Genomic DNA, 14,080 nt, shown 5'->3' with positions numbered 1-14,080 from the left:
AAAAGTAAGGTAATCTTATTTTACCTGATGTCCAAAGGGAAAATAAAATTCAAAAAATAATTCATTTTCTCATTTTCTGACAAGCTTCTTCAGCAACTACTTTGGTTGAAACAGACCGTCTGACACATAATGAAAAACATATTGAAAGTTCAGCATCCATCATAGAAAACAACCTGGCAACAGGTTTCTAATCTTTAAATCTAGTGCCTGTTATCTTAAGTGTCCATAAATGTAGCTGTCCTGACAGCAAAACAAGAACTTTACTCACATAGCCAGAACTAAACATATGCAGACCTCTAGAGATTCAACTCCCTGCCTTGAATGTAATCTAGAAACAAGTGACTAGACCCACGGGAATAGCAAGTACCATGTTGAACATAGCCAGTGAAACTTAAAAAACAAACAGCCTTAACAGCCACCTAAAATATCCAGAAGATCTTACCAACTGTACCTCCAGCATGATACAGAACTAATTAAAAAGACTACAGTGCAATTCCTCCTAAGGGAGGCAACAACCCATATTTTCTGCTACAATATCAGGTTTAAAACTACAGGTCTACTAGGGCAAATTCAGATGAAGCACTTCAATCTAATGAGAAACTCTAAGTTTAGTACATTCAAGGGAAAAGAAGACCTGACTGTGTAACTGCTTGTCTTTTCATAGGTTTAAAAATACCCTCCTAACCCTGGCCCAAGCTTGTTGCAAAGGTAAGGCAAAGAGTCATCTCCTCTTCTCTACCACTCTCTGAGCTCCCAGACTCTCCCACTTGTTTTTCCACCCTTGGACTGCTCCAACTTAAAGGTGGCAGATCAGCACAGCACCCAAAGCACCATTACAACCAGAGTGCTTCAACCCATTGTAGCTCAGAAAGCAGCTTCTTCTCAGTAATCCCACCTCCTTTGCCCCAGAGCTGCAGTCAGTCACCCCAGAAGAGAGAGAAGCAGATTCAACTTTGACCCTTTCAATTGGAAGCTTCTAAAGAGGAGCTTCCTGCCACTTAGGCTGACTCAATGTCTGTTCCATTAGGTGCTGTTGCCGATTTCACTGAGAGGCAACTGATTCACCCCCCTGAGGCTGGGTGACACAGATGCTTCCATCTTTGAGCTATACCTGGACTCTTGAATGTTCCCACTTTGACGTGTGTAACGTGACAGTGTCACAGCCCACAGTTTCCAAACCACTTGGGGAACTGGTCAGTCCTGGCATGCTGTATGGAAGAGAACTAGAGATACACCACAGCTAGTAAGGACTCATCAAAAGTGTGAAAAACCTCCAAGATTACACAATGAGAAATTAACAGAAACCCCAGGAGCAACATAAATTGAAACGCGCACATCTGTCCTGTCTCAAAAGTCTGGAAGGAATTTTAAGGACAAATCTGAACAGTATGAGATTTTTTTTGGTCAAAACTCTCCCCCAGCACATCAGCTAGTGCGACACACCTCTTCCTGGCCTGTCAAATTACGGTCTCTCCTTTGGTCTGTCATACACAGTTAAAAAACTGCTTTGTAACAAGATGAGATGTCTTGAGTTCTACAACTTCAAGCATTCAGAAAAACAAATAAAAAACCCACTTTACATCTACCACCCAATGGATCTGTATCCTAAGTAGAATCATTCACTGAGCAAGGAGTTCTTAAAATCAAACCTCAAAATCAGAAGACAACCCTAATGAGATGGACTAGGGCTCCTGAAAAAGCTACTTTTGGTACATTTAGCTAGTTGGGAAAAATGAAAGAAGGAAAAAAGAACCCTACAGAAAAATAAGGCAGACTTTTTCTTGAAGGGGAAAAAATTAGATCAAAAGCAAATACATTTCAACTGCAGTGCACAACCCAGAAGTTGCTAAGCAATCTGCAGTGATATGACTAAGTTAACCATGTGAACATTGCTAGCTTCCTCAGGAAGTTTCAAAGGACATTCACTAAATAAGCCAAATTTAAAGGCACAAATATCTTGCTATGAAACCACCAACATGTCACAGTTAAACAATTAGCACAATTATTTTCACTCTTTTTAATAATCCAGAAGTAGCAACAATTGTTTTGGACAATTTTTTTAAGCACTATGAGGACAGAAGATGTAAAAACCCCACCAAACAAACAAAATAAGAAATAAAAAAAACCCTTCAGAATTAAATAAATCTACATTGTTGAATTTGTCACCAATATGAAGGGAGGAACAAGCCAAGTGAACATTTTTCCTAACACATTTGTTTTTTAAGGCAGTTGATACTTAGTTTCTAAAATGGCTCCTATGTATCACAACATACACACCTCAAGATGTCGTGTAACAACGAATTATGGCAAAAAATGGAACACTGCAAGTTCCTGGAATACAAGATAAAGCCAGAAACACTGGCACATGAAATCAGGATTCTGTGTACCAGAAAATAAAAAGTAATGATAGAAGTCACAACAGTGACAGAATCACTGTACTCATGGCTTCAACAGGAAGCCGGAAACACTTCCATACAGAAAGGCAAATAAAAATATTGAAGTAATCTTTTTTGCATCCCCAGAAGAACAAAACTAGATGTAATAATGCTGGAGGTCCTTCAATGTGTTGGAACAGGCACATACCATCCTTGAACATGTATTTATTTGGAATGTCAAAGTCATGACTTAATATGATCTGCACTTTCCTCTACAAAAACCAACTAATTGCAACAGTACTTACAAAAATGTCAGAGTTCCTAAAAGCTATTTGGGTGTTTACAGACCTGCCCTTTTCTTATGAAACTGAGGAAATTACTGATGTTACAAAGCACATGTTCCAAGCACCATTTCAAACACTGGAGTACCTGAAGGACCTTTGTAGGCTGCCAGATGTGCCACAGAACTTTTGACATTCCCATTTTCTGGAGCTGCCCCTTGAGGTCACACAAGACAGCACGAATACCACAAAATGGGTCTTGAGGAATTTTAACTGCAGGTGAATTAGAAGTGTCTCCACAAATGGAGACCTTGAAGAATACATTCTGGTTTTATCATATTAAAATGGAAGGAAGGAGATAAGCTCAAAGAAATATTAAGTGCTCCACTTGCTAACAAAATCATTATTTGCAGCCCATAGATGCTTGCTTATTTCTACAGCAGAAGTATGCTACTTGGTTTTACACAGTCAAGGTAAAACACACTTCACTACAAGTAAAAAAAAAGAGTTAAGAGAAAATTAAAATCTCATGTTTATACACAGATTTCATTAAATAATAACATCCAAGATCAAATGCAAAAAAAAAAAAAAAGGAGAGGAGTAAACATAATGCTTTTTCCCATCACCTAAAGAAGCAGAAGCATAGGCCAAACTTTTCCATTTTTAGCTAGCAGTTTTATTTACATACCTAAACTGAGTTGAAGTGGTCGAAAAAGTTTTCTAAATTATATTTCCATACTGAAACCTGACAAAGAACTTAAGGAAAGCATAAAATAAATAAGAAACCCCAATCAAACAACCAAACAAACAAGGGGTCCTACATGAACACATGTTTGTAACACATTTTTGCAAACAGAAAGTTTGCAAAAAATATTGTGTAGGTCAGAGAGGTTCTCAAATACTATTGCCCTTTTTAGTAATTGTTTAATCTCTGTCTCTTTCCATATACAAAAGAACCAAATCCATTTTCCACATTTATACAGAAAAAGTAGGTAATTTAATTTTTGGATTTGGTTATGTATCTACTACCATTAGCAGAAGCTTGTGCATTTGTTTGGTTGGGTGAAAATAGCTTGGCCTTATTGGTCTGGACTCCAGATCACTGGATCAGGTTGCTGAATACATTGACAAATCTGATTAGTGGGTAAAAGCACTGAATAACTTTTCAGTCACAACTCTGCAGAATTTCAGCATGTTCCACTCTCACCAAATGAAAGCACCTTCAGATGGAGCAGATGTAAAGCTGTGAGTGAAATTAAAACCCCACTTATACTGCAATATATAATATATAATGACTCATTTTCTCATCTTCTTGATCCCTCAAATCCATGTAGTCCTTCAATATAATAAAGTTATATGATTAAATTTCCAACTATTCAGTTAAAATGGTTTCAAAAGTTTAAAGCTGTGTGTAAGTCTGGCCCATTAATATTTGTTGGTTGAGCAATTGTTGAAATTATTATAACATAATAATTTTCCTAACAGGGTTTTTTCCTCTATGCTTTATCATAACAACAAAGGGCAAGAAATTGTCTTCCTGCTTCCAAAAGCTCAAAGTTACTTTTTCCTTCCTGCATCAGGCAAAATTTAGGATTAATAAGGTTTTTTTTAACAAAAATTAATTGAGGCAGGAAAAATGAAGAAGAGACAGTGAGGGATTCTGACATCAAAACAAATGCTAAGGGCATTCAACTTGAAAATGAAAGACAAAGGTCTAAAATTCAGGTCTTCTGCCTGACATGAACAAGAGAAATCAAATAAGTAACTTACATCCTGTATGATTCTGCTAACCACTCCCTGTAATTCCACTGTGGATCAATTCTGCTCTTGCTCTAAGTAGCATTGGTGCAGCTCATTCAGGCACATGCCTGGTATGCACTAACCATGCAAATGATTCACCCTGCTTTACCAATATGACACCTGGAATAAACTCCCAAATATCAGCAGGTCTCTGCCCAAGGTGCAGTCATGCAGGAACATTTTGCTGCTTGCCAGAACTCACATTTGTACAAAGAACCCCCTCTGAGACTGTAATAGCACAGCCTAATGGAATTTGTGACTTTCATACAGGGGAAAATAAAAAATAATATAAATCAGCATTTTGGCTTGGAAGACATTTTGTCAAAATAAACTCATAACTACTATCAGGCAGAAACATTCTGAGCAAACTATCCCTCAACAACCTCAATTTCAAAGATTTGTGAGATTATTAACAAATTAATCTGACTTGTTCAGAGCTGTACAGTCTATTTCATCAGCATACATTTGCAGACATTCTGAGATAGTTTACACATATAGAAGGAAATACAACACATTCAAATAATTTAGATCCACATTACATGAAATGGTAAAGCATATTAGCATTTTAATTTTATGGGTCTAAACCAGAGTCCTATAACTTCCAAATACATTCATAAAAGGCAGAAAAGCAAAGAAAGCAAATCCCTTCTCCATGCTGCAAAGCAGGTGCAAAGCTGTTCTGCTGAGCTCTCTCACCCTGTTGCTGACATGAGCCCCAAAAACAGTCTTCCCCATACAGATAATGAGAAAAATCTCTGCATTACCTATCAGATTGCTATTTAAATTTTCTATCACACCATGTGCTTAGAAACAATCTGTTGTTTGTCATCCTCAAAGTGTGTGAAAGAGAATCAGTTCACAGCATTTGTAATAAACAGGCAGTTTTTCCAGCCCAAGCCATGTTTGCAAACTTCTAAACTCTTTTAAACCGAGGAGAAATTACAGTGGCATGACAGCTTTAACCACAGCAGCCTGAAAAAATGCAGAATGAAATCAATTATGTTTTCTTCCAATATTTTTCCAATATTACCTGAACTTGATATTAAACTGAATAGGTAATATAGCATAGTAAACTCATGTTCAAATACCTATTTTAAACATTTTATAAAATCAGCCTCTGTTCCTTATTGAGTTTTGAAACTCTTCGAACAGTTGTATGACCATGCATTTATGAGTCAGGACATTTGAACATTTTACAGAATTTTGCCCTGCTCTTGTTCACTGGAAGAATCCTTGGGGGAAAATATGCCCATTTTAAAACAAATGGAAAAATACCCTTTTATTTTTTTTTTTGGTCAACGGTGAAATGCAAACACACTTATCTTCTGTAGTTAAGTAATGAAGAAGCAATTTCCATGTGCAATAAAGCCCAGTAAGCTGTTCATGGACTAACTGAAGTGACTGGCAATTCAATTACAGAGCCAGCATCCCAAATATACCAACCAACCACACTGATTCAAGATAATTAATACAGATCTGAATATTTTTCCTCTGATATCAAATAAAATAGTGGATTAGAGTTGAAATAAGACATTTCTTTAGCTTGAGTCTGTCACCTTTAGTTGAACTGTACATAACATTTCAACCCTTAAAAAAATCCCATTAATTTCTCAGGTTTGGGAGCAGGTGGTGGGAGATAGTAATAGCTGGAGCTGAACCACACCTTGCTGTAGAATCACTGTGAATGTCTCTATCTATCAAAATGTTTTTCACTCTTTCATAATGTGACCAGCCATTGGAAAATGCATTAGGTATCAGTACATTAAATCAGGTTCAGGACAGGAATGTTAACTCTGTATATATATTGCCCAAATGGGGACTTTGGTGGGGGGAAAAGGTAAACTCCCCATAAACTGACTGACTTGAGAACCTTTCTTAAAACAATTAAGAAAAAAGAAAAAAAAATCAAAGATCTATGGTGGAATAATTGTTAAGCAAGGAGGAACAGCTGTGCTGCATTAGCAAATAAAAATTGTTCTGTGGTGGTGCTAGATACAGATAGAGAAAGAAAAAAAAAAAGAGGTATTTCAAAAGACATCTATACCACTCTGTAAGTGCACCCAAATTAAAGACAACAGCTCTATTTTACACACAGTTATTGATTTTAGAAGGTTCAGTAAGAATTTGTTCAACATGTGGTTATTTAAAACCTGCTTGTATACTCCTTACTGTTGAGCTGGTTCACAGAATGCCTTCAGTACATTTATCTGATGAATTTATTCACTCCTTATTGCTTATCCATATAAAATTCATTATTGAAATTATTTACTAATTTAAATAAAAGCTATTTTTTCGGTTTTAATAAGGTTACACTTTATATGCATTTGTAGTCAATGCAAATTCTTTTTATGAACTTACCAAAGGAAAACAGTAAGGTTTCAAGACAAAATAACAATGATGCTCCACAAACCTATATATTTGAAATAGAAATTTCAGCTAAATGTAAGATAAAAAACCCATTCACATATACATATAGAGAGAGTTTGATCTATGCAACTGCATTTTTCACCGACTTGGGTATGTTTTCAGTGTTATTTTCAGTCTGATGTGACATTCCTTGGCTTGAGCTGCTGTAACATTGTTTCCAGAATGTGGGCATGAGCCTTCATTATACAAAATTTTTAATTCACCTGGCTCACAGGCACAAGAACATGATTTAAAGAGATAAATTAGCTCACTAGCAAGTGCTCTCAGATAATCCTCTTCAGAAAATGAATTGTAGAGTTTAGCCAATGTCCTGCTTTTGATTTATATGACATCCATAACAAACTGCTGTTCACTCTTTTAAATATATATTTGTGTACCCTTACACATACATGTGTGTATACACACATGCATATCTATCTATATATATGTACATATACACATTTATATTTACTGTGAGTTCAGTCCTCTTTGTAGTTTCCTGAAAATTAGTCCTATCAGTATTTAGGATTTTAATTTCAATTAATAATTTAAAATTATATTTTCCTTAAGAAAATAGTTTTTAATAAGTTAATCATGCTTTCACAGAAGATGCCAGATAAACTGGCATACGAACTGACATATGAATTTTCAAAACAATGAAAATAGAATAATCTTGACCTGTTTAATGCATTTTCAAACTAATACATTCCCAGGTATTATATACTTTCCTAGTAATTATTGAATGTTCAAAAGGAATTATTTATCTGTTAAATATGCCTTAATTCTCAAAAGTATTTTAATCGTGAGAAGCTAGAAGAAAAGAACCAACGAAACCAGCAGTAACAGCATCACCCAGTGCAGTGCTGCTTGGTTCAGGTGCATAACACATACAGGATAGTAAAGCAAGTGTTATGTACACAAGAAGTTAAGTACATCCCCAACTATGTGCAGTCAACCACACCTATTGAAGTCAGTGTAAATTAAAACTTTCGTTGGCATAAACAGAAAAAAAATTAATATATTTTCATATATTTTATAGAAATAAAATTACATATAAACACATGTATTGAAGAGATTGACTGATAACATTGGTTTATTTGCCAGCTTGATTGGCATATTTAAGGCTTGATTGCCAAACTACTCACAAACTACTATTAAACATAACTCATTTTCAGATTTGTAGGAGTAAAATATATATTTGTACTGTATTCAAAACTGCATGGTAAATTTTTTTCAGATATTATGGACAAAATTATTTCCATAATCACATAATAAGAATTTGGAAAGTCAAGCAGCCAAGAGAAAACTGTTGGGTTTGGACCTGCCCTCACTTTGGATCACGGCAGTGTGAAAATGGTCTGTGAGCCAGGCACAAAGATGCACAGCAGGGACAGCTCTGACACACAATAAACACCCCAGGTTTCTTTATGAAGAACTCTCGGGAGTAGAAGAATGTTTAAAGTTTGCTACAGAGATCAATTTCCAGAAGAGAAATGTTTTGAGAGAAGAAAAATCACAGGAGGCTACATCCTGGTTTTATTGTATCATTTTACTGCAGAAACTCATCTGATCCTCACCATTTTAATTACAAGGAGGCACAAAACCTATTTCACATCTGCTCACTGAGCCTGAGAAATGTCTTATAGTGAAAAGAAAATGAGAAGGACCAAGAATACAAATGAACTGAAACACAAGCAGCTAATAAATTCCTCCTTTCCTTAAAATCAGTTCTAATAATTTATTGTGAAATACATTTAGGCTTGGTCCACAGTAATTTTAGTTCAAATAAACATGTCTAAATTTTTTCCATCCTTCCCATTAAAGGATATTTATTTTTGCTTATTCTTTAAGCATTTTGTCAGCTTTATACTCAATGCTATTTCTTTAAGAATGAAAGCCATAGCATTATATTCCAAAATGGTTGAGGAAACCTTTGCCATGACTCTCAAGTTGCAACATGCCAGATATTCATAGGTTTTCAAAGCTGCTGGTTGAAGATATAATGAAAGGATCTAAGGTTTATGCATGAATCAGCATCCCCTTGTCACAATGTCATGGTGCAGTGATCCCTGCAGAGCTGTAAGACTTGATTTAAAACAGCAAAGCTCAACACTGACTCTTGAGCCAGCAGGATTAAACATTCAAGATTGTACATATATAACCTCTGTGCTCAAACTACCACACAAAAAACTTGTTATCATGATGGCAGTTTTATAGTACTCCATAGGAAACCTCTCTTTAAGTGACTCCAATATCCTCTCAATTCTAAAATATGTCAGAACACAATACAACTACCCCTGAAGTTGTTGGTAGGCAGATTTAAGAGGAAAGCATTTCATCTTCATCACTTTCCTTCCTTCTTGTTTTGACAGAATTTAAAAGTTTTAAAAAATCTGGTATCACTGATGGTCACACTCCTTCAATTAGACCAGACTCAGTTATACTGTGCTGAAGGACAATGAAGTCCAGAGGTCTGGATATGTTCCAGTGGTTTGGATATGTTCCATTCTGCCCTGTGAATGGCCTCCAATGCTGTACCTTTGCTCCAGCTGTTAAACCAAACAAACAGAACCAAAGAGGTTATGTTAGAATGAACCAAGAATTCTCACAGAGTGCTAAGCCCAGCTCATTTCTCCTGAAAGCTACAACTGCAGTCATGGCAGTAAACACTGCTTTTAATTGTGCATTATTCTGAAAAAAACATGTACCACCTCTCAATCTAAACCACCAGGCTTCCCAGTGATTCTGACTTACTAAGTGTCAAACTGCAATTAGATTCCAACAGCTACTCCCACTGACCTGTCAACACAGCTTTGCAGAGATGCAACAGTTCACCAAACTGAAGTGACTGTTTTTAAGGCTGCTTTTTGAACATTATTGAGCTGGGTTCCTTTCCCAGGTTACATGAAGTAGCCTGTCCACCTTGGTCAAAGTCAGTAGAATTGGGACCCAATTTGCTGTCATGCAACACATCATGACACGATCTCTTGGTGTTGAGGTGAAATTCCCACTGAAGCACAAGTCATTACATGAGTTAAGGCTACCTACTCACAGTCTGTCCACTCCTACACCCATTTTTTGGCCACCTTTAAATGACTGAGTAGTATCACTGCTTGGAACATTACTCAGGGGTACGTGACCATCTCCTCCTCTCTGAAGTTTAGGAACCTAATTTCAAAGTAGTACCAGCAACACCGGTTCATCTAAAAACCATCTGCTCTATCAACAAACTCTAAGCAAACACCAAAAATTAGTGTGAAGACTTTAACATTTTTGCAGTGGGCTTTCTGTTTGTTTGTTTTTAAAGCAGATGGAGCAGTGTGCTGTTGCCCTGAGGCTACCAGGGTGGGAGGGAAGCAGGCTGAGCCCCGGTGGGGTGGCACAGGGGACCCCAGGCACTGCCAGCTGCCACCTGCAGGTGCCAGGTTGAGACCAGCAGGCAGGGCTGCACCCCACCTCTGCCACACCAGCCAGAGCTTCGGCAGCCTGAAACATGGCTGGCTCACGGGTTTAAATCAAGAGCCAAAATATTTTGGTGGCCAGTTTAGGGCAGCAAAAGGTTGTAATTTCTATTATGGTATAAGCCTGCTGCTACATTTCTGTGCAGGACAATTGCCTTGTTGGAGTGAAACACCTGGGTAAATAGTGAAGCATTTTCAGATTCATATTATCCTACACTTCTGTGACCTTCTTTTACACCTGCATTGTTTCATAGTACTGGTTTTGGGCACAAGTTCTTTGAACACTATTCCAGAAATTTAAGAAAAACATCCCCCTCCCTCCCCACCCAAAAAAAAATCCTAACAAAACCAACATGCAGAATGTTCACTATTTCAAATGAGAACAAGCATAGAGGGGACAAAAAGAGATGGATTCTTCTCAACCATTTTGCGTGCAGTGCTTTGCCATCAGCTCCTAAATTCTACTTCTTGTAAGCCAAAAATCTGTCTTTGGAACTCCTTGTCCTCCAATCGAACCCTTCTAGGAAGGTAACTGAGGGGATACTGTACAAATTTTTAGCACATGCTTCACTAGTCGATTAAATCCAATGCACAAGATAACTTGACTACAACATCAGTGGTAACTGAGGTGATGAAAAAACAAGTATATTTTCAGGTCTTAATTTGGAGCTCTTCAAACTGCTTGAAAATTGAAGCATGGGACAATGTTCAGACAAAGGAAAATCCAAGACATGGATAGCATCCATCTCCCTTCTGTTAGAAGCCTCAAAGTCCACCACTGCAGTCTACAGCCTACACATAGCATCTGAGTATTGTAGAAGTTCTCCACGAGAGACAAGAACAAGGCTGTTAAATGCACACAAATGCTGGTCAAAAGCACTTGATGGTCTTGGGGAAAAATATGTAACCTTTAGTTTCTCAAAGACAAGGTGACTATGCTTGTCTCTACTGCTAGTAGGAAAAATCTAGTGTTTTGCAAAACATGTTTTCATGGTTTTGTTAACTTCACAGATTTGAGAAACACATTGTCACATTTTTGCAGAATGCCAGGTAACTGCTACACTTCATCAACAGTCCAAGTAACATCATCTGCAAAGACTGACCACGTGCGGTTCTGGTTGATACAAGCCCCCATTATCTAAGGAAGGAAGAGCTATCTAAGCAGTTTGCAAAGATTAACAATTTAGCATTACTGTGGCTGATTACATGCTCTGACCTTTTTTGCCTTCAGCTATGGATGCTCTATCCTCCTACCCTCCCACATGCCACTGAAAGCTCCTTGCGTTGAGCTCTTGCACCACCTATCCCAGCGTCTGTGCCAAGCCGCCCCTCTTCAGCACCACCGCACGCGGTAGCTGAACCGGGGGACTAAAACAAGGTCGCCAATGGAGGGAAACAGCTCCCGCTGACAGCTAACCTCCAGATTCCGTGTCCCTTACGTCTTTTTCCCAGGAGGGACGGGAGAACGCCTGGGGGGAGCGCGGCGCTGGGCGGGAGCGGCCGGCACGGCACCGACCGCGCTCCCCGCTCGCTGCAGGGAGCCCCGGTTCGCCGGGACCGGGCTCGGGCGGCAAGGAGGGCTGCGGGGCAGAGGCGGGCACGCCTCAGCGCCCTGGGAACGCGGCTGCCCGCTCTCACCCGGCACGGGCAGTGCCAGCCGCGCCTGGCCGCACGCCTGGGCGCTGCTTCGCCCGGCCGGCCCCGCCGCCCCGCGGGGTCCCACAGCCCCAGCTCGGCCGGCCCGAGCGGCAGGAGGCGGAAGCGCGCACGGCTGCGGGACTCGCCGCCCGCCCGGGGCTCCTCTCTTGGCGCTGCCACGGCCGCGCTGCCCCGCCTCGCATGTGCTCCGCGCCCCGCGGCACGCGTGCGGCCGGGCCCCGCCGAGCCGAGGGCGGAGCTGGGCACGGCCCCGCCAGGAGAACCGCGGGGGCGGTGGGCTCCCGGCGAGGCAGAGCGGGCGGCGAGCGCGGCCGCCCACGAGCGCTGCGTGCGGGGGACGAGATGGAGAGATGTAGGGATGGAGAGATGGAGCCCGCAGCACCACGCGGCGTAAAATGGCTGATCGCCCCCCGCCGCCCGCCCCGCACCCCTCGGCTGCTGGCCCGAGGGGGCCCCGGCTGTGCCCGCGCCAGCAGCGAGGTGCTCCGCAGCCCGCGGGCAGCCCCGGGCCGGCGGGGGAGCGCTGCGGGCAGCCCCGGGGCCGCGCAGCCTTACATAACGCGGGGGGGAGCCGCCGGGAACCATTTTGCACCTCCCGGAGGGTTGCGGGGGCGCACGGAGACCCCGCACCCCGATCGCACGGGGCCGGGCGCTCCCGCACCTGCTCGGCGGCGGGGCGGCTCCCCCCGGTACCGCGCCCCGCACACACCTCCGCACACACGCAGACAGACAGACACACAGACACGTACCCCGCACACCCCCGCACACACACACACCCCCACACACACCCCCGCCGCACCGCTCGCAGCCGCCCCGCCCCCGCCGCCACGGCAGGCTGGCAGCGCCCGCTACTCACAGGCGTTGGTGACGGCGAAGCTGTTGGCCACCTCCAGGTTGTCGATGTGGGGAGTCAGCCTGAACTCCGAGGTGGAATACTGAACCATCCCTACCCGAAACGCGCTGTACTCCTGATCGGCGCCCCTCGGGAACAGCCCCCCTGCAGGGAAACACACACGCGTCAGGCGGGCGGGGGCCCCGGCGGAGCGGCGCCGGGGCCAGGTCTCTGCCCGCCGCGGGGCTGCGCTGGGCGCGGGTGCCGGAGCGCTGCCGGCCGTGGCTCCGTCCCGTGTCGGGGGGCGCGGGAACCGGGCGCTGTGGCCGGGGAAAAGGCGAGGGGACCTCGCCGGCGCCCGGCGGGCACCGCGGTGGGACTGGGAGCGCGGCGACATGACAGGAATGCCCGAGTGACAGCGGCGGGGATGAGGGATCGGAAGATCCGCCGGGAGGAGAGCGGGGTCCCCCCAAATGCGGGCACCTACCGATCTGTATGCTGTTAGAATTGACCCCCCAGATCAGTCCCCACAACACAGGAGCCAGGAAGACAGAAATATGCATAATCTTTTGCATTTCCAGGAAAAGTAGAGCATCCACAAAGCCACGGAAACAGCCCTTTCTTCTTCTTCCTCCTCCTCCTCCTCCGCGGAGCGCGCTCGTCAGCAAATTAGATCCCGTGCGCTCCGGGCGAGCGGCCGGCGGGACCAAGCGAGCCACGGGAGGGAAGGAACGAGAAGAGCCCTGCGGCGGGCGCGGGAGAAGCCGCTGTCCGAGGAGCTGCTGCTGCCGCCGCTGCCGGCTCCGGCGCTGAGCGGGATGGGGGTGCCGGCGGTGCCCGCTGCCCGCTGCGCTCCCGCCGCCCGGCCCGGCCCGGCCCTGCCCTGCCCTCGCACGCGCTCGCCCGCGCTCCTCGCACTCAACGGGCGGGCGGCGCTCCCGGCGAGGCGGCGGCGGCGGCGCCTGCGCGGAACCGGCCCCGGCGGGAGCGCGCCCGCCGCGCCCCCCGCGCGCCGCGCCCCGCCCCTGCGCGCGCCCGCCCGGCCGGCCGCCTCCAGCACCGCGGACAGCGGCCTCGCTTCGGGGAGATCGGCCGCTCATTTATTTATTTATATTTTGGATACTTTTTATTTATTTATTTATTTATTTATTTATTTATTTATTTTATTTATTTATTTTATTTCACCGGCCTTCCCCACCTCACAAACACACCTGAAGAGCAATTGTTTTTTTTTTTTAATTTTGTTTTTTTTTTTTTTTTCAGCTG

General features: G+C 43.1%; 1 protein-coding gene across 4 annotated transcripts in view; it reads right to left on the bottom strand.

The window, feature by feature from the left end:
- The window catches only part of GRIA2 (glutamate ionotropic receptor AMPA type subunit 2), an 89,008-nt gene extending 75,354 nt beyond the window's left edge, over positions 1–13,654 (bottom strand). Inside the window, exons 1-2 of one of the 4 annotated variants that reach the window (XR_010783501.1) lie at positions 13,302–13,654; positions 12,839–12,979 (exon numbers count right to left, since the gene is read on the bottom strand). Coding sequence is in view for 3 of the 4 variants with exons in the window: in XM_066548214.1 (XP_066404311.1) it covers positions 12,839–12,979; positions 13,302–13,389 (229 nt within the window). In the remaining variant the exon portion in view is untranslated. The remainder of the gene's footprint in view (positions 1–12,838; positions 12,980–13,301) is intronic. The other 3 variants (XM_066548214.1, XM_066548213.1, XM_066548212.1) reach the window with 3 other exon arrangements.
- Positions 13,655–14,080: the final 426 nt, after the last annotated feature.

This window comes from Molothrus aeneus, chromosome 4 (genome assembly GCF_037042795.1).
Source record: "Molothrus aeneus isolate 106 chromosome 4, BPBGC_Maene_1.0, whole genome shotgun sequence".
Taxonomy (NCBI): Eukaryota; Metazoa; Chordata; class Aves; order Passeriformes; family Icteridae; genus Molothrus; species Molothrus aeneus.
Note: the sequence above shows the minus strand (reverse complement) of the source record. Positions and strands in the feature narration are given on the sequence as shown.